The sequence below is a fragment of the Eleutherodactylus coqui genome, chromosome 12 (assembly GCF_035609145.1).
Source record: "Eleutherodactylus coqui strain aEleCoq1 chromosome 12, aEleCoq1.hap1, whole genome shotgun sequence".
NCBI lineage: Eukaryota > Metazoa > Chordata > Amphibia > Anura > Eleutherodactylidae > Eleutherodactylus > Eleutherodactylus coqui.
The window spans coordinates 80,478,691-80,504,792 of record NC_089848.1 but is presented as its reverse complement, the minus strand read 5'-3'; the positions used below and the strand labels follow the sequence as shown (position 1 = coordinate 80,504,792).

Sequence of the window (26,102 nt, the reverse complement as noted above, 5' to 3'; positions counted from 1 at the left end):
TTACATTACTTATCCTCTACTGATCCTGAGTTACATCCTGTATTATACTCCAGAGCTGTACTCACTATTCTGCTGGTGGAGTCACTGTGTACATACACTACTTATCCTGTACTGATCCTGACTTACATCCTGTATTATACTCCAGAGCTGCACTCACTATTCTGCGGGTAGAGTCACTGTGTACATACATTACATTACTTATCCTCTACTGATCCTGACTTACATCCTGTATTATACTCCAGAGCTGCACTCACTATTCTGCTGGTGGAGTCACTGTGTACATACACTACTTATCCTCTACTGATCCTGAGTTACAACCAGTATTATATTCCAGAGCTGCACTCACTATTCTGCTGGTGGAGTCACTGCGCAACATGGACACACATTTTGGCCCAACCGCAGGGTTTACTGATCAGAACTAGGGAGTATCATAGGTTGCCATGATGCTCATAATTCAGGTCAGTAAGGCCGCCTGTCCATGAGTGATATTCCGCCAGCAGATCACACGGTGTGAAGCTTTCCATAGCGTCGCTATGGAAAGTGCAGCACCGGCGTTCACGAACGGAGAATCATAGCGATTCTCCGCTCTTGGGATCTAAATCCCCCCCCCCCGTCCCCGTCCCCCATGGCGGAATATTGCTGCCGACATTCGTTACGGCCATGGACAGAGGGCCTAAAGCCCACATATAGGCTAAAACACATGTTTATGATACACTCATCTGAAACTGGCCTCATCCTTTGCCGGGGAGCCAAGGAAAGGAGCAGGGGGGGGGGGGGGGGTATTGATGGAGGACAGGTGGGGCAGAGGGGGTCTTCGTACTGGATAGGACATTCTACCTGAAATTAACCATTAATTCCTGGGAAGCCTTGGGAGTTGATTATTGACACGCTGCTCCGGCCTGTCAACCATCACCGAGATGGACAGCAAGCCGTAAGACCGCAACAGAGGACAGGGAGCCTTTACTATGGGTCGGGGTGATGAGGACCTATAGGTGTCATTGGGGGCCCTTTTAGTTAGTGGCACCAGCTATTACATAGTATTCTCACCTTAAGATGCGCCCGCTGTACTGTCTGTGCCCCGACTACCACGGTCAGTTAACAGGGCACATCTCCAGACGCCTGCGGACACACAGACTCATATGAACGACCCTTACAGGTGGATTTGGCGCCATCTTTCATTTTAAAGGGGTTGTCCCGCGAAAGCAAGTGGGGTTATACACTTCTGTATGGCCATATTAATGCACTTTGTAATATACATCGTGCATTAATTATGAGCCATACAGAAGTTATTCACTTACCTGTTCCGTTGCTAGCGTCCTCGTCTCCATGGAGCCGTCTAATTTCAGCGTCTAATCGCCCGATTAGACGCGCTTGCGCAGTCCGGTCTTCTCCCTGGTGAATGGGGCCGCTCGTGCCGGAGAGCTGGTCCTCGTAGCTCCGCCCCGTCACGTGTGCCGATTCCAGCCAATCAGGAGGCTGGAATTAGCAATGGACCGCACAGAGCCCACGGTGCACCATGGGAAAAGACCTGCGGTCCACCGTGGGTGAAGATCCCGGCGGCCATCTTGCTAAGGTAAGGAAGAAGTCGCCGCAGCGCGGGGATTCGGGTAAGTACTAAACGTTTTTTTTTTTTTTTTAACACATGCATTGGGTTTGTCTCGCGCCGAACGGGGGGCCTATTGAATTAAAAAAAAACCCGTTTCGGCGCGGGACAACCCCTTTAAGCAAATATATGGAAACCCGCATGCAGATTTTGGTGCAAGTATGACTGCGGCCCGTGGGAGAGCAACCTAGTAGCACCCATCCAGGTGCCCCATCTTCATGGGCATCTCATAGATGCCTGTAGTAACGGGCCTCTGCCTCATGAGGACACTAATTCAAGTACTAGATGGTTTCCTTAATTCAGCATCTGATAATCCGGCAAGACAGAACTACAATTCAAGTTAGGTGAAAAAAATAAATAACTCCATGTTGTGTCCACAAGAAGAGTGACATTTGTCCATCTGGGTGCCGCTCCGTGTGGCCTGCATAGTTAGTCCAAGTAGCGCCAGCATGCCCATTGTTCTACCCTGCAGCCATCACTTCAGTTTTAGCCTAATTCTCCTCTCTGCATCTATTGCGTAGAACAGACGGCACACGGCGTATGGATGGCATCCGTTTGCCGTCCGTTTTTTTGGTCTACTCCCATTGACAATGCGCCAGCATCTGCCAACACGCTGAATAATATGGATCCGTGTAGAGGTCTTTTTATTTTAAATGGACTGCCACGAACGCATTATTGATGGATGACCTATCCTCAATATTTGATCGGTCAGGGCCCGCCGATCAACTGATTGGGCGCCGGCTGACAGTGCTGGTATACATTGCGGTTGGAGTGGAAGCCGCTGCTCCGATCCTGTGTAGTGGCCGGTGCTTGTAACTTCAGACGCAACTACCATTGATTTAAAAGAGCAAACTGCCTGCAGTTACACGCACCGGCCACTACACAGGTCGAAGCAGCGGCTTTCACTCTGACCGCGGGGTATAGCAGCGCCTGATCAGCTGACCGGTTGGGGTCCCGCGCAGCACTTCCTGGCTGATCAGCTATGAATGACGTATGTATTAAAAGAAAAGGGGGGGGGGGTGTTGAAAGTCCCTCCACCCCCTCTTTTCTTTTAACGGAGGTTTAGAAACGCACCAAAACCAGTAAGCATGAGAGCAGACGGAGACAAAAGACGGAACGAGCTGTAATCCAAATATCTGATAATTCAAGGGATTCCAATGTAGGGGAATTTAACCCTTTACACCCAGCGGGGGCAGGGGGGCTTCCAGGAAGGACATATCAGCTGGAGCGCCACTATCTGGATCACGCTGCTCACATGACTTGCTATTAACGGCTTCTATGCTGTTGCTTAGCAACCTAGAACACGCAGGAAAGCGCCAGCCCTCTGCCCGTCACAACCGCATTGCATTTCCCATATCAATCGACGCCAACATTTAGGGACCACCTGCCGTGCTGATATACGAAGGCCCCTCGCTGCTCATCCCATCCCGCATGTTCTTTCCAGTCACTAAAGAAGCAGAGCTGCAGTATAAAGCATGGGGCAGATGCCTATGCCATTTATAAGGCCCCAGCTGGACTACAAACGACTAGTAGTTCTCCAGCAGTCCGGTGACATCAGTGAGGCGCCCCCCAGTTATTCTGCAGGCCACGTTCCCCTATAATGAAGCTGGCAGACGTCTGCGCTATTTGTGGGCCGGAATCTGAACGTTCTTCGGCATTTCAACATTTTACATTCCTGGGACATTAGAAAAGTCCAAAACTGAATGTGCTACTAAAAGCAGCAACACTACAACTCCCAGCATGCCCTCCAGGCCGCGCCTCTGCGAACTACAACTGCCAGCATGCCCTCCAAGCCACGCCTCCACAAACTAGAACTGCCAGCATGCCCTCCAAGCCGCGCCTCCGCAAACTACAACTGCCAGCATGCCCTCCAGGCCGCGCCTCCGCAAACTACAACTGCCAGCATGCCCTCCAGGCCGCGCCTCCGCGGACTACAACTGCCAGCATGCCCTCCAGGCCGCGCCTCCGCAAACTACAACTGCCAGCATGCCCTCCAGGCCGCGCCTCCGCAAACTACAACTGCCAGCATGCCCTCCAGGCCGCGCCTCCGCAAACTACAACTGCCAGCATGCCCTCCAGGCCGCGCCTCCGCAAACTACAACTGCCAGCATGCCCTCCAGGCCGCGCCTCCGCAAACTACAACTGCCAGCATGCCCTCCAGGCCGCGCCTCCGCAAACTACAACTGCCAGCATGCCCTACAGGCCGCGCCTCCGTATACTACAACTGCCAGCATGCCCTACAGGCCGCGCCTCCGTATACTACAACTGCCAGCATGCCCTACAGGCCGCGCCTCCGTATACTACAACTGCCAGCATGCCCTACAGGCCGCGCCTCCATATACTACAACTGCCAGCATGCCCTACAGGCCGCGCCTCCGCAAACTACAACTGCCAGCAAGCCCTACAGGCCACGCCTCTGCAAACTACAACTGCCAGCATGCCCTCCAGGCCGCGCCTCCGCAAACTACAACTGCCAGCAAGCCCTACAGGCCGCGCCTCCATAAACTACAACTCCCAGCATGCCCTACAGGCCGCGCCTCCATAAACTACAACTCCCAGCATGCCCTACAGGCCGCGCCTCCATAAACTACAACTCCCAGCATGCCCTAAGCCTAATCTGCAGCTTTGGGGTGATCTGTGGCTTTCTAGCTGCAGTGCATGCTGGGAGTTGTCCAGGACACTACATGCTGCTGTGAGCCCAGCATTGCCACCATCTTTATTTGCCCTGGACCAATAACAGGATCTGCTGCATGCACCAGTCACTATTTCTCATGCCTGATAACAGAGAACAGATTGCAGGAACATATCCTACAGTCTGGGATAACGGAATAGACTACGACCCTCAGTCAGATTCTTCTGATCTGAAATAGCTGATAACAGGAAACCATAGATGTATTCATGGCATGGCTGATAACAGGGACTACTAGACTGCATTCGCTATAAGTGGAGTGTTTGAGTTCATCTCCGTTACCTCCGCCAGCTGCTCCCCCCGGACAGTTATGGTGACGGATTACCGCAATGACGCAGGTGCGCGGCGTACCTGAGGAGGGATGACGGACGACCCTCCTGGCAACCATGTCCGGGGTCACAGAGAAGTGAGACTATTGGATGGAGGCAGGATGGCACCACCCACCCAACCTCCGCTAGTATGTAACATTACAAGGTAACTATTATATAAGGCGCCTTAAAGGGGCGGTCTGCAGCGGAGCAATAGAATGGGGGAAATAGGAAGAGCTTTTTTTTGCAAAAACTTGTAACTTTTCAGCTTTTTTGCACTACCCTTGCAACTTTTGTAAGAGGGGGAGGAGACTGAGGAGGGGGTGCGGCCATCCCAGACCGACAGATCAATGCCAGAAACTAGTGTAAAGTATAGCAGGAATGTAGAGCACGTTGGAGCTGGCGCACACACCTGCAGAACCGCCAAGATGCGCCTAATATATGAAGGGTCACTTCATCCGTTATCGGTCCCTACTGAGTCCTGGTGTCAGGCTCCACCCTAGATATAAGATGACGCGTCCGTCCTCCCCAGAGGGGGGCAGTAAGGGACGAGGCGGTGGATCGGACGCCCTCTTACAATGTGCCCGTCAGGTTAGGGGGACGGGATCCCTTTAACTCTTATTGCCCAACTCGTCAGTAGAGGTCCCTAAAGTGCTACAAACGTAGCGAGTCCTCGGGTCAGACACGTCACTTCTGGACCGTTTAGGCGCAAGAATCCCGCTGGCAGATTTTGACCAATGACAAGGCTAAATCCACGCTAAAAACAGAGGCGGAAAGCCACAGATTATGATGAATTGCGCCGTGTGAACAAAACCCGGAAGGTCCTTTACTGGGTTCAAACTTTCCTCCGAACGCTCATTCACCCGGCAATTGGGCCATGCAGAAGGTCCGGCAAGTGAATGCTCATTCGTTGGCTGATCATTCCGTTTCAGCGAGGATAAAACACACTCCCTTCTCAGCGGTGCGCCTACCCATGTGACCAGGGAGACGAGCAGCCAGCCAATGGGAGACGAGCCATTCTAATCACAATTGTTTACCCATAAGTAGATTCACGAACTACGAGAAGGAAAGTGCAGGGAGGGCCGATCGGCGCCCGTTAGATTGGGCAGAGACGTCGGCCAATCTTAAAGGCGTATTCCAGGCATTAAACCCCTCTCAGTAGGGATGGCCTGCGCTCTGGAGGAGTCATCAGTAGTTGATCGGAGGACCTCTGGCAATCAGCTGACCTCAGTCCGCACTGCCTGCCACGAGGCTCGGTGACCACATTGTGGACCCCCGCCAGTCAACGTATGTTGATCTATCCTGAGGAAGGTACTGGTTCTCCTTGTGGAGAGTCTTACAAGCAAAGCTTCCTGGGTAAATAGTATGCAAACGAGCTCACCCAGTCTTTAGCGCCACCTATATGCAGCCATCTGACCCACGCGGCTACGTAGTGTAATAAGCCAATCACATCAGTAAATAAAATCATGACAAGACTAACTCCGCACAACCGCTACCACAGCGATGCCATGGCACGGTACAACATGGCACCAGGACGTCAACCCCCACCACGACCCAGAACCTTCTCCACCGTCTACCGCGCACCGTACAGAGGTAGTGCCATCACCTCTCAGGTACCACCCAAGAAGGTCCTTCACCAGTCCATCTCCTGGGCACAGGACTTTTAGAAAGGTGGTGGCTCCATATTACTACCAGCGAGTGGCAACCTGGCTTAGACTTCCATTACCCCTCGTTGGGGACAGAGACAATCATCCTGGACACCAATTCTAGTTACCCCCACCCCCCCCCCCCCTCCCCCATACATACAGCGAAAACCTCTTCTGCCATTTCTGAATAAGTCATGAGTTACTATACAGAATTCCCCATCTCCTGGGTACAGGCTGGACTGGCATACCCGGGCGCCAACTGATCTACAGAATGCAGTAGAACTCAAATATCTTCTTTCCCGCGACGCGCCTCTTCTCACACCTCACTTTCTAGAGCAAAGGTTTTCTGAGCAAACACTGAACCCACGTGGCATCTCAATCCTCCTTAGGGCACATTATATACCCTTGCCCCTAGTTTTGGCATCTTTACCTGGGCACAAGCTAGAACCCTCACCATTACCCACTCACTACACTTACACACCGTACCCTCACCCAGCACATACTATATTACACCTTTGGCACAATGCCACCTCTTAACCAGCTCCTAGATGGGCTACATGCCCTGCTCTCTTATGGGCACCAACCCCAGGCCTGATGGGCATCCCACAGGGTGGACCGACTACCTGGGTGCCGCACTGATCTACAGGATGCATTACAGACGCCCTTCCTTCCGCTACGTCCTGCTGCTCGCACCTCACTTTCTAGGTTGACACATCCATGGGCATCTCACCCCTCTCTAGGGCAGAGTATATACCCTTTACATCCTTGCCCCTAGCTTCATATGGGCACAAAGCCTCCAATGAATCTTGTCCTTGACACAATCTAGACCCACCAGCGGTACCCACCACCAGGCACACCATACCCTCACCCAGCACAAGCCACTACACTTTTTTTGCACAATGCCGCCTCACCCCGCTGTCTTATGTGCGCCAACGCCAGGCACAGCATCCGATGGGCATCAATGGGAACAGCAAGTGGCAACCTCCAGACATGACACCAGTCCCTATGAGCACCCATGTTTAGGGAACAGACCAATGCCTGGGCACCTCACCCATGCCACTCTCCAAACCTCCCCCTCTACTGGGCACTACCTTGGCACAAGCACTCTCCCTTAGGCATATGATATGACCCATCTCTATGGCACAGTATATATTCATTCCCGTGGCATTATTTGGGCACAAGTCCTACATTAAATCTTGTACCAGGCACAAGCTCCCACTGGGCACATCGTACCCTTGCCCAGCACAGACTCACTTTTTTTTTTTGAAGATTTTGCCTGCGCTCACCAACTCCTTGATGGGTTATATACCCGGGCATCACACCCTCTAGACGTGCCATTAGACTCCATGAGCGACCATGTTAAGGGCACAACAGACCAATCACTGAGCAACTCACCCCTGGCATGGGCATAGTGAGAACCCAGCCCTCTACTGGGCATCAGCCTAGCACAAACCCTCTGTTGGGTCCCCACACTGGTTGCATCAGGCAGGGCACACATACCCCGTCCGAGGCACCTCACTCCTGGCATGGGCACAGTGAGAACCCAGCCCTCTGTTGGGCATCAGCCTGGCACAAGCCCTCTCTGTTGGGTATGGTCCCTACGCTGGTGGCATCTGGCAGGGCACATATACCCCATCCCAGCTGGGCACACAGCCTGGCACTGCCCACAGGCACCTCACTCCTGGCATGGGTACAGTGAGAACCCAGCCCCCTATTGGGCATCAGCCCTCTGTGTTGGGTCCCCACAGTGGTGGCATCAGGCAGGGCACGCACACCCCGTCCCAGCACTCACCCTTCTCCTGGGCGCAGGACAGGATGGCCTCCTCCTTGGGGTTGCTGAGCTGGGTGATGATGGACGTGTTGTCCATGGACTCGGCCGAGCTCTTGTTCTCCACAGGAAGGTCCGCGGATATTACCCGGCCGCCAGCTCCCGGCTCGGCTCGCTCAGGCTCCCCCGGGTGTCCGCGGCCGGGTCGGCTCCCTGGCTCGGCTTTCTCTTCCTCAGCATGAAGTCCAGGCGGGGGAGAGGGGGCCGCTGTCCCGGGGGTGACGGAGTCCGCGGCGGGTCCCTGTTTTCCCTCAGGAGGGGGCGGTATGACAGCTTTCGCTCCTCCCCTTCTTTCTCCACTGACCTTCCCAACATGGCGGCAGCCGAGGGGCCGGATCATCGCCGAGACAAACAAGGAGAGGAGCCTACGATTAACCCCCACGCGTAGGTTCATGCTAGTTTTTATAGGTTACGAGCAGCGGGCTGCCGGCAAGGAAGGAGTTACATCCTCTCTAACGGCGCAGCTACACTCGGGTGGGCGTGGTCAAAAGGCAGAGCGGGAAGCGCTGCTTTGTGATTGGTCAAATGGAGGTGTTGATGACAGGCGCGTGGGAGGAAGGGCGGGGCTTGGGATGTTTATATAAAGCACTGCGCAACCGCCTCGCGTCAGTGTAATGAGATGGAGAAAGGGCTGAAGAGGGAGCTGGGGAAGAAGTAAACGGTGTGGTTTATTGAATTGACACCTGGGGGTCTCGTAACAGTGAAAGTCATTTTCATTGTATCTTAATAGTCTTATAAGCCTGTTTCCTAGGACTGGTGTTGCTATGGAAACCCCAGAGCAAGCAAAATGTTTGTTACAGACGACAAGTCGGTTGTTCTGTTATGAGCAGTCGATTCATCCAAGTATGTTAGATGGGGGGCTGACTTCTGTAATTCGGAACCGTAGAGCAGAAAAAAGGGGCGACCTCGCTCTGCACAGGGGGAGCCGTGGAATCGGCAGTGTCTGTTCCCCGCCACCCGCTTCTGGCTGAGAATGGTCTTAGTAGCAACAATGGAAGCCATAGAGGTGAAATATGCTCAAATGTTGCAAACTGTGAAGAAACAATATATAACACGGTGAGCCATGGAAAAGTAGCCCACCTGGCACTAGAGGAGGCCATAGCCCTTTAATTTTATCTAAGCAGTATAGGAAATGATGGGGGGAAATAAATAAAGTTGCACTGTGATTGGTTGCCATGGGCGACAGGCTTTCTTTCAGACCGCTTTTATAAATCTGCCTCATGATGTTATTCCTGCAACATGGAATAGTTATTGTTGAAAGCAATGTGCCCACACCGACAGGCACCGAAGTACAAAGCCACCTGCTAAACGTATTCAGAAATGGCACCAAACCGCGTCATAGAATCGTAGATTCACAGAGTTGGAAGGGACCTCCAGGGTCATCTGGTCCAACCCCCTGCTCAATGCAGGATCACTAAATCATCCCAGACAGATATTTGTCCAGCCTTTGTTTGAACACTTCCATTGAAGGAGAACTCACCACATCCCCGTGGCAATCTGTTCCCCTCATTGATCCCCCTCACTATCTAATATCTAATCTGTGTCTCCTCCCTTTCAGTTTCACCCCATTGCTTCTAGTCTTTCCTTGTCTGTTGCAAGCATGAAGAAACCAAGGCCTCTGTCGGTCCGGACATCTGAAATCTCACTTGCATTGGTTCATGAACTGTTTACGGAACACCAAACTGTGATCCAGGGGTTATGGCCAGCACATTCCCCGGACTTGTCCGCATGCGATTTTTGTCTGTGGGGAAATTTTAAAGCAGAAAATGTACGCCAATAATCTGGATGAACTCAAGCAAAACTTCATGAACATTATCCACAGCATCAGGGCTCTTTCACACGAGCGGATATAGGGCCCATGACATCGGCATATCTCCCTGGACCCATAGAGATCCAGGAAGTCAAAGCGCAGATGGCGTTGTGACAATAAACACAGCTCACAATATAAATACAGTACCAGGACCAGACACACAAATCCAGAACCAAGCTAGTACTATTCTATTAAAGGGGTTGTCCCGCGGCAGCAAGTGGGGTTATACACTTCTGTATGGCCATATTAATGCACTTTGTAATGTACATTGTGCATTAATTATGAGCCATACAGAAGTTATAAGAAGTTTTTCACTTACCTGCTCCGTTGCTAGCGTCCTCGTTTCCATGGTGCCGCCTAATTTTCGGCGTCTAATGGCCAAATTAGACGCGCTTGCGCAGTCCGGGTCTTCTTCTTTTCTCAATGGGGCCGCTCGTGCAGGATGCCGCCTCCGTGTAGCTCCGCCCCGTCACGTGCCGATTCCAGCCAATCAGGAGGCTGGAATCGGCAATGGACCGCACAGAAGCCCTGCGGTCCACCGAGGGAGAAGATCCCGGCGGCCGTCTTCAGCAGGTAAGTAAGAAGTCACCGGAGCGCGGGGATTCAGGTAAGCGCTGTGCGGTGTTCTTTTTTAACCCCTGCATCGGGGTTGTCTCGCGCCGAACGGGGGGGTTGAAAAAAAAAAACCCCGTTTCGGCGCGGGACAACCCCTTTAAGTGATCACAGGTGGCATCTTCTATGACTGGAGTAGTTCACTTTCACTTTTCTTGTCCATCTGATCCAGACTGCCATGATAACTTCTTCCGGTAAAGATTTGCCTCCACGGAATTTGACACATGAATGTCAATGACTCCTTATGTTTACACCACCCTTTAATAATACAATCTATGGTGCTCCACATAGTGATAGCATCTCCCTTTTCCCCAGACTACAGAATACTTCTGTTAGGCTGCAATCCACCTTGATCATTCTGGGTATGTATGCAGGCCCCAGACTTCACTGCCATACAGAAATTGGGGCAGTGACATTCAAAGGTTTTATGTCTGTCTGTCTATCTATCTATCTATCTATCTATCTATCTATCTATCTATCTATCTATCTATCTATCTATCTATCTATCTATCTATCTCATATCTATCTATCTATCTATCTATCTATCTCATTATCTATCTATCTCATTATCTATCTATCTCATTATCTATCTATCTATCTATCTATCTATCTATCTATCTATCTATCTATCTATCTATCTATCTATCTATCCATCTCGTATCTATCTATCCCGTATCTAACTATCTATCTCATATCTATGTATCTCATATCTATCTATCTCATATCTATCCATCCATCTCATTATCTATCTATCTATCTATCTATCTATCTATCTATCTATCTATCTATCTATCTATCTATCTATCCATCCATCCATCCATCCATCCATCCATCTCGTATCTATCCCGTATCTATCTATCTATCTATCTATCTATCTATCTATCTATCTATCTATCTATCTATCTATCTATCTATCTATCTATCTCATATCTATGTATCTCATATCTATCTATCTATCTATCTATCTATCTATCTATCTATCTATCTATCTATCTATCTATCTATCTATCTATCTCATATCTATCCATCCATCTCATATCTATCCATCCATCTCATTATCTATCTATCTATCTATCTATCTATCTATCTATCTATCTATCTATCTATCTATCTATCTATCCATCTCGTATCTATCCATCTCGTATCTATCTATCTCGTATCTATCTATCTCGTATCTATCTATCTCGTATCTATCTATCTCATATCTATCTATCTATCTCATTATCTATCTATCTATCTATCCATCTCGTATCTATCTATCCCGTATCTATCTCATATCTATCTATCTATCTATCTATCTATCTATCTATCTATCTATCTATCTATCTATCTATCTATCTATCTATCTATCTATCTATCTATCTATCTATCTCATATCTATCCATCCATCTCATATCTATCCATCCATCTCATTATCTATCCATCCATCTCATTATCTATCTATCTATCTATCTATCTATCTATCTATCTATCTATCTATCTATCTATCTATCTATCTATCTATCTATCTATCTATCTATCTATCCATCTTGTATCTATCTATCCCGTATCTATCTATCTCCTATCTATCTATCTCCTATCTATCTATCTCCTATCTATCTATCTATCTCCTATCTATCTATCTATCTATCTATCTATCTATCTATCTATCTATCTATCTATCTATCTATCTATCTATCCATCTCATATCTATCTATCAATATAGCTATCTAGTATCTATCTATCTCGTATTGATCGATCGATCGCATTGTCACTTTGAACAAGACTAGAGGTTGGATGCCTGGTAGGTTCAGCCAACTGAGGTCTCACACCAGGCAGAGTCCCCAGTCAGATATTGTCATCCCTCCTCCATGGTGGAGATATTTATAACATTTATTGTATTAGAATGAAAAAAAAAGAAATAAAAAGTCACATTAATGCAAGAAAAAAAAGGTGGCACCATATGCCTTTGGATAACAGATTCAGGATAATTGTCCTCCGCTCTGTGTCTGGAGCCCCATGAGGCTGACTTTTTCTTTTAATCAAGAATCACAAATTACAGTTTTAAGCAATTTAATCGTCACCTGCCGGAGCCGAACTCTCGCAGAAATTACAGTGATCCGACATGAGGCTAAATGAATCATCACATTAGATAGCACAATTTATATGACGAGTCTATAATAATTAATTTCACAAGTGAAACATCTTGACAGATAATTATTTTGTTGTGATAAGCTGTGGTCGATGGGCGTCTGATGATCAGTTCGGATTTCAAGCTTTAGACTTTAACCCTCTTTTAAACCCGTTTACGATCGCACATACGTGAAATTAATATCATCTCACATGTAGACGGCTGACAGGTTGTGGTGGGTTCAGGCGATGCAGAGGATTCTTGTTTTTAGTGGCGCAATCGTTGTGATCACTATATTTGGGGTGGGTGCTGTGGTTACCCAGCCTGTGGGGGTCCAAAAGGCCCATTTGTCTTACATGAGAAGACTGACACTATAAGTGGCACATCATAGTTGATGGTCTTACTACAGATTTTGTACTGGGGTTCAGGAGCTCAAGTTAGGGTAATTTATTTGGGGCAACTATCCCTTCTTTGCTGTTACACAGGATCAATATTCGTTCAGTGAATGGAGGTCCAGCAGAGATCTCATCCGGCCTCTCTCCTCAAAGATGAATGACTGCCTGTTTACACTGAACTAAAAGTCACTGACTAGTCATTTCGTTTCAATGAGTTGATTTGTTGCTCAGTACGCTGTCAGTTCACCACATTCACTTGGGACAACTGTAGTGGCCCAGTACAACGGGGCCCCTCCTGAATGGTGTGTATGCTCAGTCTTGTGTTGTCAGTGTCTTTCATATTGCAAGAATGGTGTGTATTGCCTACTCTGCAGCATTGAATGAGTTAGGTGTCTGGTATGTGAGCTGACTGTCTGGAAAATGTATCTTTTGTCTGTCATGTGACCATGTCTATATGTGTGTTTGCGAGGTATGTGCAAGAGAGTTTCAGTTCTGCCCTTTTTGGTGCTAGTGAGAGGAGTACAAGGCAGCTGTCTGTGGGTACCTTCGACCGACAGACGCAGAATGGAGGAGGCCGAGAAGATGGCCTAGTGAATGTGGGGGCCTACTACTCCCCAGAAGTTCTGCAGCGTGTTTTCGTCCGTGAGTGTGAACCGGTAGAGACAGACAGAGAGAGAGAAAGAGAGAAGTGTGGTACCCGGCCAGAACCTACAGATAACCGTGCCTGTGGTTTCTCCTATCACCCCTGTCACATCACTTGTCAAGAAGCTGCTGAACTATTTCTGTTTTTTGACGTTAAGTAAAATGACCAGTCGCCCGTCCGTTTCGGAGGATGTGTCTTAAACAGTACCCGTATGTGTGTGGATTTACTCCGCCATAAAAGAATTCCCCCGTGGAAGCTACACCGGAGAGGATTTACTCCGTCATTCAGGAATCCCCCCGCTGTAGAAGAAACTGAGGCGTCACGAGACAAAACAGGACTAAAGGAAATCCGTTAGTTGGGTTCCCCGTTTATTAACCTGCCCTTGGACGTGTCACCGGTTACCCTCCAGGTGGGAGCCGGTAAAGCCACCATGACAAGGCCTATACTCTACCCCGCTGTCTCCTAGGCTGTGGCCTGCTCCTCGGTCACTGCAACAACTATCAGTAAAAATTGCTCATTTGGGCAATTTTTCAACTGATAGTTGACCTGTGCAGAAGTACCCTTCCTGTACCCCTCTAATTATGATCTATTCTAATTAGTTAGTTAATAAGAACATATAGTTGTATGCCAAGAAGACTAATTTTCCCACAAGGGGATCTTCCGCCATAACAACTGGTATGGGGTTAACCACTATAGAGGGCTTGTCTTACAGTGTTAGGATTTATTCTCCAGAGCTAATAAGTAGACAGTCCACAGTGGCATATTTTCTGCTTACAAGACTAGTACTCATTTAAAAAGGCTGTCCAGTTGTAAGCTATTGATAGCCTATCCTTAGGATAGGCTATCAACAGTATATGGGCGGCGGTCCTTTGCCCGGGATCCTTGCTGATCAGCTGATCACCAGGCCAGTGCACTCAAAATGTTAGCAGGTTGTTGCAGGAAGCAGACAGCTCCATTTCCACTGTAGTGGACAGATTTGGTATTCCAAGCAATGCCCCATTCACTTCAATGGGAACTTTGCCAGTAATACTAAGCTGACCCACTACAGTGCAAACAGTGCTGTCTGTTTCCTGCAGCAAAAGGCTCAATGCAGAAGCAAACTGGTCTGGCGAGCAGCTGATCGGCAGGGTCCCAGGTGCAAAACCCTCATTGGTTTACTATTCGTGGCCTAATCTAAGCATAGGACATCAAAACTTAACCCAAGTGTAACATGACTATACGGGTCCATACCAGTAAGTGCATGTATATATGTATGTACAATATAAGTGTGCTGCTTCGTTACAATCTGAAGGTAGACATACGTAACTATGTATATACCATGTAACAAACATTTCATCAAAATCTGCAGATGGAGATTCCTGCGTCTATGTTTTCCTTACAGAAGGTCTCCTGTGCACTGAATGGGGAATATGGGTCTGGCCATACACATTAGCTGTAAGTTGGCAGAACCCACCGATTACTTCGGGACTGGCCGGCCACGTAACATGTATGTAAGTATCCCTATTCTTACCTGTTGGCAGATGAGAAAAGAAGGATCAGTCTGTTGGATTCCAACATGCTTGATTCTTGTGCCTGCAGGACAAAATTAGCTGCCAGAGGTTTCTGACAGCGGCAAACTCCCCTCTCCCCATTCAAAACACATGAATGCTGTCAGTATCAGCGGATATAGACCTGTTTATTCCACAGACTGGTTTGACTTTGGGCTAAGTTTAGAGACGACACCTGAGGAACCCCAGCTTTCACCCCACCAGTCGTGATCTAGGCTTTGCTGTGTGGTCCGCAGGCCATTACATTGGAAGCGGTCCCAGTTATGTGCCCGTTCATGCAACTGCAGACCAATGTGCAGTACATGAATGTATGAACAGAAGCATAGTCAAGAGTCTGGGGTCCAGGCAGCATAAAAGTTCACTCTAAAAACAGTCTAGAGGTCATGATACACAGAGCAGGTTCAGCACAGTACAAATAGGCCAGGAATAGGGGTAAGCAGTGGACAGGAGAATGGTCAATACAGCAAGCTGAGGTCAAGAATGGAGAATACAAAGTAATCAGGGTGAAGCCAGAGTCAGCAAGCAGAAGATCAGAACAAAAGAGAAGTAACTTAAGCTGGACAGAGAGAACAAAACCTTAGGCACCTTCCTGAGGAAAAAGGGGTCTCATGTAATCAGAGGTCTTTCAGAAATGGCATGGAACACAATTACAGGATGTGTGCTGGGCCTTTAACCCTTTCCTATCCAATTTTAGATTCAGGGTCTTCTAAGAGGCTTTCTCTTTTTGCTGTTATGCAGCAGTGCCATCTGCTGGCTCAAGCCAGTGTGTGCGTGCGCCAGGGAGGCTCCGACAGCGGAGTGGCTGGCAATAGTCGGTAGGAATACCCTGTCGGATGTATTCTGACATTGGAGCTGCAGAAGCTTCAATCAGAATGTAGGAAGACGTCAAACAGTGGATTGGAAAGAAACCCCTTAAAGTTACAGGATGTAAGTTTACGTCCTGACTGGGGGGTACTTAACACAACAGGACATAAAGTTACGTCCTATGGATGGCGTGGTGTCAGAAACTGAACTCACTCCATTCCGCAGCGGGAGCCGTCTGTGACTAAGAGCCAGTCTCCCACTGCAACGACAGGGATAGATAACAGCAGCGATCCCCGCTGTTAACCCCTACATGCAGCGATCTGTGTCGATCGCGGCATGTAAAGGGTTCACAGTGAGAGCACTCTCCCTCTGTGATGTCATCAGCCCACCGCGATGTAATCGTGGAGGACCGATGAGTTGCCATGGCAACAGGACGCCAGATCCTCATCTCCCAGCTTGCCATTTCCTATGATCGCTCTTGAAAGCAATATGGCATTGCAGTACATAAGTACCGCAATGTATTATCATAGCTGCAATAGTGCAAGTCTCCTACAGGGACATAGAGAATGTAAAAAAAATATATTAAAAAAAATACATTAAAAAATCCCCCTTTTTTGTGCATTTTCCCCTCTGTCTATTTGTTTAAAAAGATTACAAATCCCACATATTTTGGTATCATCGTATCCGTGACAACCTGTCCAATGTATTGAACACACTGTTTATCTTGCGCAGCGAAAACTACGTATTTTGTTTGTTTTTGCCTCACAAAAAACACAATAGAAGTGCTTTAAAAAGCCATATGGTAACCCGAAATAAAAACTACAGCTCATCACTAGAGATGAGCGAGCACCAAAATGCTCGGGTGCTCGTTACTCGGGACGAAATTTTCGCGATGCTCGAGGGTTCGTTTCGAGTAACGAACCCCATTGAAGTCAATGGGCGACCCGAGCATTTTTGTATATCGCCGATGCTCGCTAAGGTTTCCATTTGTGAAAATCTGGGCAATTCAAGAAAGTGATGGGAACGACACAGCAACGGATAGGGCAGGCGAGGGGCAACATGTTGGGCTGCATCTCAAGTTCCCAGGTCCCACTATTAAGCCACAATAGCGGCAAGAGTGGGCCCCCCCCTCCCAACAATTTTTACTTCTGAAAAGCCCTCATTAGCAATACATACCTTAGCTAAGCACCACACTACCTCCAACAAAGCACAATCACTGCCTGCATGACACTCCGCTGCCACTTCTCCTGGGTTACATGCTGCCAAATCCCCTCCCCCCACGACCCAGTGTCCACAGCGCACACCAAACTGTCCCTGTGCAGCCTTCAGCTGCCCTCATGCCACACCACCCTCATGTCTATTTATAAGTGCGTCTGCCATGAGGAGGAACCGCAGGCACACACTGCAGAGGGTTGGCACGGCTAGGCAGCGACCCTCTTTAAAAGGGGTGGGGCGATAGCCCACAATGCTGTACAGAAGCAATGAGAAATATAATCCTGTGCCACTGCCATCAGGAGCTGCACACGTGGGCATAGCAATGGGGAACCTATGTGCCACACACTATTCATTCTGTCAAGGTGTCTGCATGCCCCAGTCAGACCGCGGTTTTTTTATAAATAGTCACAGGCAGGCACAACTCCGCAATGGGAATTCCGTGTGCATCCACAGCATAGGTGGCTCCCTGGAACCCACCGGCTGTACATAAATGTATCCCATTGCAGTGCCCTGGACAGCAGAGCTAACGACAGATTAAATGCAGGTGGGCTTCAGCCCACATTGCATGCCCCAACCTGACCGGGGTTTTTAATTCATAGACACAGGCAGGTACAACTCCCTATTGTGAAGTCCCTGAGGACCGACAGCATGGGTGGGTGCCAGGAAGCCACCGGCGGTACATAAATATATCCCATTGCATTGCCCAACACAGCTGAGGTAATGTCATGTTTAATGCAGGTGGGCTTCGGCCCACACTGCATGCCCCAGTCAGACTGGGGTTCTTTATAAGTAGACACAGGCAGGTACAACTCCCTATTGTGAAGTCCCTGTGGACCGACAGCATGGGAGGGTCCCAGGAAGTCACAGGCGGTACATAAATAAATCCCATTGCATTGCCCAGCACAGCTGAGGTAATGTCATGTTTAATGCAGGTGGGCTTCGGCCCACACTGCATGCCCCAGGCAGACTGGGGTTCTTTAGAAGTGGACACATGCAGTTACAACTCCGTGTGGACCGACAACATGGGTGGCTCCCTGGAACCCACCGGCGGTACATAAATATATCCCATTGCATTGCCCATCACAGCTGAGGTAACGTCAGGTTTAAAGGAGATGTCTCGAGGCAGGAGTGGATTTTTTTTTTTTGGCCAGTCCCCCTAATTAAGCATACATTACTAAGCCCCCCTGTAAATGACTTTTCTAGCTGGTTTGTACTTACCGTTCCAGCGTTTCAGCAACTTATAAAAATTTTCCCAAGATGGCCGCCAGCTCTTTTCCCGTCGCTTGCTGTAGCCCGACGTGCGCGCTCCCGAGACGCTACCAGCTGTGTCTCCCTGACAACCAGACGCCACGCAGCCGCCGACCGGACCCCTGGAGTGAACACGGCCGACCAGTCACCCACCGCCAGGCAGCAGGTAACCGGCGCAGCCCCCCCTCTCCCCCCGGCACAGCGGCAGCCCCCCCATCACAGCGGCAGCCCCCCCCCCCTACCCCGGCACAGCGACAGCCCCCCCATCGCAGCGACAGCCCTTCCCATCGCAGCGACAGCCCCCCCCATCGCAGCGGCAGCCCCCCCCCCCGGCGCAGCCCGCCCCCGACGCAGCGGCAGCCCCCCCGGCCCATCACTTACCAGGACGGCGGGACAGCTGGGCGGCTTCTCCGGACAGCTGGGCGGCTCTGCACCTTCCTCTAACAGAGGATGGTACAGAATGGCCGCTCCAGCGCGCTCCCGAGAAGTTACAGCTCGTCTGCGCATGCGCAGAAGAGCTGTAGCAGTGAGCACGCTGAAGCGGCTCGTGCTCAGACCAGAAGAAAGGACTGCGCAAGCCCGTCTAAAAAAGCAAGCCGCCGGCGATTTTAGACGGCACCATGGCGACGGGGACGCTAGCAACGGAGCAGGTAAGTGAATAACTTCTGTATGGCTCATATTTAATGCACGATGTACATTACAAAGTGCATTAATATGGCCATACAGAAGTGTATAACCCCACTTGCTGCCGCGAGACAACCCCTTTAATGCAGGTGGGCTTCGGCCCACACTGCATGCCCCAGTCAGACTCGGGTTCTTTAGAAGTGTACACATGCAGTTACAACTCCGTGTGGACCGACAGCATGGGTGGGTGCCAGGAAGCCACCGGCGGCACATAAATATATCCCATTGCATTGGCCATCACAGCTGAGGTAATGTCATGTTTAACCCCTTAGTGACGGAGCTTTTTTGCTTTTTTCCATTTTTGTTTTTTCCTCCTCCCTTTTAAAAAATCGTAGCTCCTTTATTTATCCATCGACGTCACTGTATGTGGGCTTGTTTTTTGTGGGATGAGTTGTATTTTTCAATGGCACTATTTATTGTACCATATAATTTACTGAAAAACTTTTAAAAAATTCTTAGCGGAGAGAAATGGAAAAAAACGACATTCCACCATCTTTCGGTGCATCCTGTTTCTACAGCACACAAATTGCAACAAAAACGACCTGATATTTTTATTCTATGGGTCAGTACGATTACTACGATACCAAACTTGTATAGTATTTTTTTTGCTGTAGTACTTTTTTTTTTTTTTTAAGATAGATAATTTTTTTCAATTATTTTCTGCGGTCATATTGTGCGCGCAATACCTTTTTTATTTTTTCGTCGACGTAGTTGAGCAAGGGCTCATTTTTTGCGGGATGTCCTGAAGTTTCCGATAGTATCAATTTGAAATACATACGACTTTTTGATCACTTTTTATTGCGTTTTTTCTGGGAGACAGGGTAACTAAAAAAGTGTATTTCTGGCGTTCTTTATTTTTTTTTTCACACGACGTTCACCGTGCGGGAAAAATAATGCACTACTTTGATAGATTGGACTTTTACGGACGCGGCGATATCAAATACATATTTTTATTTTATGATTTAGATTTTTTAACAATTGATATGGCAAAACTGGGGTGATTTAAACTTTTATAACTTTTTTTTTTTTTTAACAATTAAAAAAACTTTATTGATCTTTTTTTTTACTTTACTTTGAAGTCCCCCTGGGGGACTTAAACATGCGATGCTTTGATCGCTCCTGCAGTATGACGTAATGCTATAGCATTACGTCATACTGCTTTTTTACAGGCAGTCTATGAAGCCACCCTGTGTGGATGGCTTGATAGACAGTCTGCTAAGGCAGCCCTGGGGCCATTCATTAGGCCCCCGGCTGCCATGACACCTGCACGGCTCCCCCGATCTCACCGCGGGGGGGCCGTGCGGGACCCCCAAACAGCGTTCGGGGGATTTAAATGCTGCTGTCAGAATTGACAGCGGCATTTAAAGTGTTAATAGCCGCGAACGGCCGAGCGCAGCTATTGCCCGCGGGTGTCAGCTGTAATAAACAGCTGATGCCCGCGCTGTATGGAGGGAGATAGCGGCGCTACCTCCCTCCATACACGTCCTGCAAAAGCAGGACGTAGTTTCCGGATGGGGCGGTCGTTAAGGGGTTAATGCAGGTGGGCTTCGGCCCACACTGCATGCCCCAGTAAGACTGGGGTTCTTTAGAAGTGGACACATGCAGTTACAACTCCGTGTGGACCGACAGCATGGGTGGCTCCCTGGAACCCGCCGACGGTACATAAATATATCCCATTGCATTGCCCATCACAGCTGAGGTAATGTCATGTTTAATGCAGGTGGGCTTCGGCCCACACTGCATGCCCCAGTCAGTCTGGGGTTCTTTAGAAATGGACACATGCAGTTACAACTCCCTGTGGACCCACAGCATGGGTGGCTCCCTGGAACCCACTGGCGGTACATAAATATATCCCATTGCAGTGCCCAGCACAGCTGATGTAACGTCAGCTTTAATGCAGGTGGGCAAAAAATTAATTGGATTACACTGAAGGCGAGGGCCCACAAAAATTGGTGTACCAACAGTACTAATGTACGTCAGAAAAATTGCCCATGCCCAACCAAGAGGGCAGGTGAAACCCATTAATCGCTTTGGTTAATGTGGCTTAATTTGTAACTAGGCCTGGAGGCAGCCCAGTTAAAATAAAAATTGGTTCAGGTGCAAGTTTCAACGCTTTAATGAGCATTGAAACGTATAAAAATTGTTTACAAAAATTATATGACTGAGCCTTGTGGGCCTAAGAAAAATTGCTCGTTCGGTGTGATTACGTCAGGTTTCAGGAGGAGGAGCAGGAGGAGGAGGATGAATATTATACACAGATTGATGAAGCTAAAAGGTCCACGTTTTTGATGGTGATAGAGAACAATGCTTCCATCCGCGGGTGCAGCCTACGTATTGTTTAGGTATCGCTGCTGTCCGCTGGTGGAGAAGAGAAGTCTGGGAAAATCCAGGCTTTGTTCATCTTGATGAGTGTAAGCCTGTCGGCACTGTCGGTTGACAGGCGGGTACGCTTATCTGTGATGATTCCCCTAGCCGCACTAAACACCCTCTCTGACAAGACGCTAGCCGCAGGACAAGCAAGCACCTCCAGGGCATACAGCGCGAGTTCAGGCCACGTGTCCAACTTTGACACCCAGTAGTTGTAGGGGGCAGAGGCGTCACGGAGGATGGTCGTGCGATCGGCTACGTACTCCCTCACCATCCTTTTACAGTGCTCCCGCCGACTCAGCCTTGACTGGGGAGCAGTAACACAGTCTTGCTGGGGAGCCAGAAAGCTATCAAAGGCCTTAGAGAGTGTTCCCCTGCCTGTGCTGTACATGCTGCCTGATCTCTGCGCCTCCCCTGCTACCTGGACCTCGGAACTTGCCTTCGGCCACTAGTGCTGTCGGATGGGAATTTTACCATCAGTTTGGCCGCCAGGGTCCTATGGTATAGCATCACTCTCGAACCCCTTTCCTCTTCGGGTATGAGAGTGGAAAGGTTCTCCTTATACCGTGGGTCGAGCAGTGTGTACACCCAGTAATCCGTAGTGGCCAGAATGCGTGTAACGCGAGGGTCACGAGAAAGGCATCCTAACATGAAGTCAGCCATGTGTGCCAGGGTACCTGTACGCAACACATGGCTGTCCTCACTAGGAAGATCACTTTCAGGATCCTCCTCCACCTCAGGCCATACACGCTGAAATGATGACAGGCAAGCAGCATGGGTACCCTCAGCATCGGGCCAAGCTGTCTCTTCCCCGTCCTGCTCATCCTCCTCATGCTCCTCCTCCTCCTCAACGCGCTGAGATATAGACAGGAGGGTGCTCTGACTATCCAGCGACATACTGTCTTCCCCCGGCTCTGTTTCCGAGCGCAAAGCGTCTGCCTGTATGCTTTGCAGGGAACTTCTCAAGAGGCATAGCAGAGGAATGGTGACGCTAATGATTGCAGCATCGCCGCTCACCATCTGGGTAGACTCCTCAAAGTTTCCAAGGACCTGGCAGATGTCTGCCAACCAGGCCCACTCTTCTGTAAAGAATTGAGGAGGCTGACTCCCACTGCGCCGCCCATGTTGGAGTTGGTATTCCACTATAGCTCTACGCTGCTCATAGAGCCTGGCCAACATGTGGAGCGTAGAGTTCCACCGTGTGGGCACGTCGCACAGCAGTCGGTGCACTGGCAGATGAAACCGATGTTGCAGGGTGCGCAGGGTGGCAGCGTCCGTGTGGGACTTGCGGAAATGTGCGCAGAGCCGGCGCACCTTTACAAGCAGGTCTGACAAGTGTGGGTAGCTTTTCAGAAAGCGCTGAACCACCAAATTAAAGATGTGGGCCAGGCATGGCACGTGCGTGAGGCTGCCGAGCTGCAGAGCCGCCACCAGGTTACGGCCGTTGTCACACACGACCATGCCCGGTTGGAGGCTCAGCGGCGCAAGCCAGCGGTCGGTCTGCTCTGTCGGACCCTGCAGCAGTTCGTGGGCCATGTGCCTCTTCTCTCCTAAGCTGAGTAGTTTCAGCACGGCCTGCTGACACTTGCCCACCGCTGTGCTGCCGTGCCGCGCGACACCGACTGCTGGCGACGTGCTGCTGCTGACACATTTTGATTGCGAGACAGAGGTTGCGTAGGAGGAGGAGTAGGGTGGTTTAGTGGAGGAAGCATACACTGCCGCAGATACCACCACCGAGCTGGGGCCCGCAATTCTGGGGGTGGGTAGGACGTGAGCGGTCCCAGGCTCTGACTCTGTCCCACCCTCCACTAAATTCACCCAATGTGCCGTCAGGAAGATATAGTGGCCCTGCCCGCCTGTGCTTGTCCACGTGTCCGTTGTTAAGTGGACCTTGGCAGTAACCGCGTTGGTGAGGGCGCGTACAATGTTGCGGGAGACGTGGTCGTGCAGGGCTGGGACGGCACATCGGGAAAAGTAGTGGCGACTGGGAACTGAGTAGCGCGGGGCCGCCGCCGCCATCATACCTTTGAAAGTCTCCGTTTCCACAACCCTATACGGCAGCATCTCCAGGCTGATAAATTTGGCTATGTGCACGTTTAACGCTTGAGCGTGCGGGCGGTCGCGTGGCGGCGTACTTGCGCTTGCGCTCCAACACCTGCGCTAGCGACGGCTGGACGGTGCGCTGAGAGACATTGGTGGGGTGCTTGGCCATCATATCTCTGCACATGCTGGTGGTGGTGAGGCTGGTGGTGGTGGCTCCCCGGCTGATCTTGGCGCGACAAAGGTTGCACACCACTGTTCGTCGGTCGTCTGCACTCTCAGTGAAAAACTACCAGACCTTTGAGCACCTCGGCCTCTGCAGGGTGGCATGGCGCGAGGGGGCGCTTTGGGAAACAGTTGGTGGATTATTCGGTCTGGCCCTGCCTCTACCCCTGGCCACCGCACTGCCTCTTCCAACCTGCCCTGCTGATGCACTTGCCTCCCCCTCTGAAGACCTGTCCTCAATAGGCGTAGCAAACCAGGTGGGGTCAGTCACCTCATCGTCCTGCTGCTCTTCCTCCGAATCCTCTGTGTGCTCCTCCCTCGGACTTACTCCAATTACTACTACCTGAGTGATAGACAACTGTGTCTCATCATCATCGTCCTCCTCACCCACTGAAAGCTCTTGAGACAGTTGCCGGAAGTCCCCAGCCTCATCTCCCGGACCCCGGGAACTTTCCAAAGGTTGGGCATCGGTCACGACAAACTCCTCCAGTGGGAGAGGATTCGGAACCATTGCTGCCCATTCTGGGCAGGGGCCCGAGAACAGTTCCTGGGAGTCTGCCTGCTCCTCAGAATGTGTCATTGTAATGGAGTGAGGAGGCTGGGAGGAAGGAGGAGCAGCAGCCAGAGGATTCTGAGTTGCAGCAGTGGACGGCGCAGAATTCTGGGTGGTCGATAGATTGCTGGATGCACTTTCTGCCATCCACGACAGGACCTGCTCACACTGCTCATTTTCTAATAAAGGTCTACCGCGTGGACCCATTAATTGTGAGATGAATGTGGGGACGCCAGAAACGTGCCTCTCTCCTAATCCCGCAGCAGTCGGCTGCGATACACCTGGATCAGGAGCTCGGCCTGTGCCCACACCCTGACATGGGCCTGCGCGTCCTCGCCCGCGTCCACGTCCTCTAGGCCTACCCCTACCCCTCAGCATGCTGTATTACCAGTAGTGCAGAAACAGAACGCTGTAATTAAATGTGCCGCTTATTGGCCTGTGGTTGGAGGCTGACTTCGCTTACGGAACGCACAGCAGAGGCAGGAAAGAATTTTGCGCAAGCCTGCTGTAACACTTAGCTGGCTGCGTATGAATTAGTACAACTACCCCCAGCAGAGATGCAGTACAGTCAGGACGGTCACAGGCTGCCCAAATAGATTTTTTTTCCCAAATTTTTTTGGAAAAGCCCACTGCCTATATAGACTGGATATGTCTTTCACTGTCCCTGCCTCACCACCACTACTGGCCGTGGACTATGTAAAATTACTGCAGACTGTTTCACTCTGGACAGGATGACAGCGGTGATGTAAGAGGCAACGCAGAGCCAGGAAAGAATTTTGCGCAAGCCTGCTGTAACACTTAGCTGGCTGCGTATGAATTAGGACAACTACCCCCAGCAGAGACGCAGTACAGTCAGGACGGTCACAGGCAGCCCAAATAGATTTTTTTTCCCAAATTTTTTTGAAAAAGCCCACTGCCTATATAGACTGGATATGTCTTTCACTGTCCCTGCCTCATCACCACTACTGGCCGTGGACTATGTAAAATTACTGCAGACTGTTTCACTCTGGACAGGATGACAGCGGTGATGTAAGAGGCAACGCAGAGCCAGGAAAGAATTTTGCGCAAGCCTGCTGTAACATTAGCTGGCTGCGTATGAATTAGGACAACTACCCCCAGCAGAGACGCAGTACAGTCAGGACGGTCACAGGCAGCCCAAATAGATTTTTTTTCCCAAAATTTTTTTGGAAAAGCCCACTGCCTATATAGACTGGATATGTCTTTCACTGTCCCTGCCTCACCACCACTACTGGCCGTGGACTATGTAAAATTACTGCAGGACGCAATGCTCTGCACGGCCGATATACAAAAAAAAAAGTGCAACACTGCAAAAAGCAGCCTCACAGTATTGCACACGGACAGATGTGGCCCTAAGAAGGACCGTTTGGGTTCTTGAAGCCTAAAATCAATTCTAACACTCTCCCTATAGCAGCTCCGGCATCAGCAGCACTTTCCCTGATCTCTGTCAGAATGCATCTGTGGCGAGCCGCGGGAGGGGCCGATTTATATACTCAGGTGACACCTGATCTCGCCAGCCACTCACTGCAGGGGGGTGGTATAGGGCTGGAACATCACAGGGGGAAGTTGTAATGCCTTCCCTGTCTTTCTATTGGCCAGAAAAGCGCGCTAACGTCTCAGAGATGAAAGTGAAAGTAACTTGAACATCGCGTGGTGCTCGCCTCTAGTAACGAGCATCTCGAACACGCTAATAGTCGAACGAGTATCAAGCTCGGACGAATATGTTCGCTCATCTCTACTTGTCACACATAAAACTA

The 26,102-nt window shown here is 49.9% G+C and overlaps 1 protein-coding gene across 2 annotated transcripts in view; it reads right to left on the bottom strand.

The window, feature by feature from the left end:
• Nucleotides 1–8,505, bottom strand: part of LOC136586908 (CTD small phosphatase-like protein) — a 57,912-nt gene extending 49,407 nt beyond the window's left edge. For both annotated transcript variants that reach the window (XM_066585211.1, XM_066585212.1), the window contains exon 1: nucleotides 8,039–8,505. In XM_066585211.1, coding sequence (XP_066441308.1) covers nucleotides 8,039–8,468 — 430 coding nt within the window. In that variant the 5' untranslated portion in view covers nucleotides 8,469–8,505. The remainder of the gene's footprint in view (nucleotides 1–8,038) is intronic.
• Nucleotides 8,506–26,102: the final 17,597 nt, after the last annotated feature.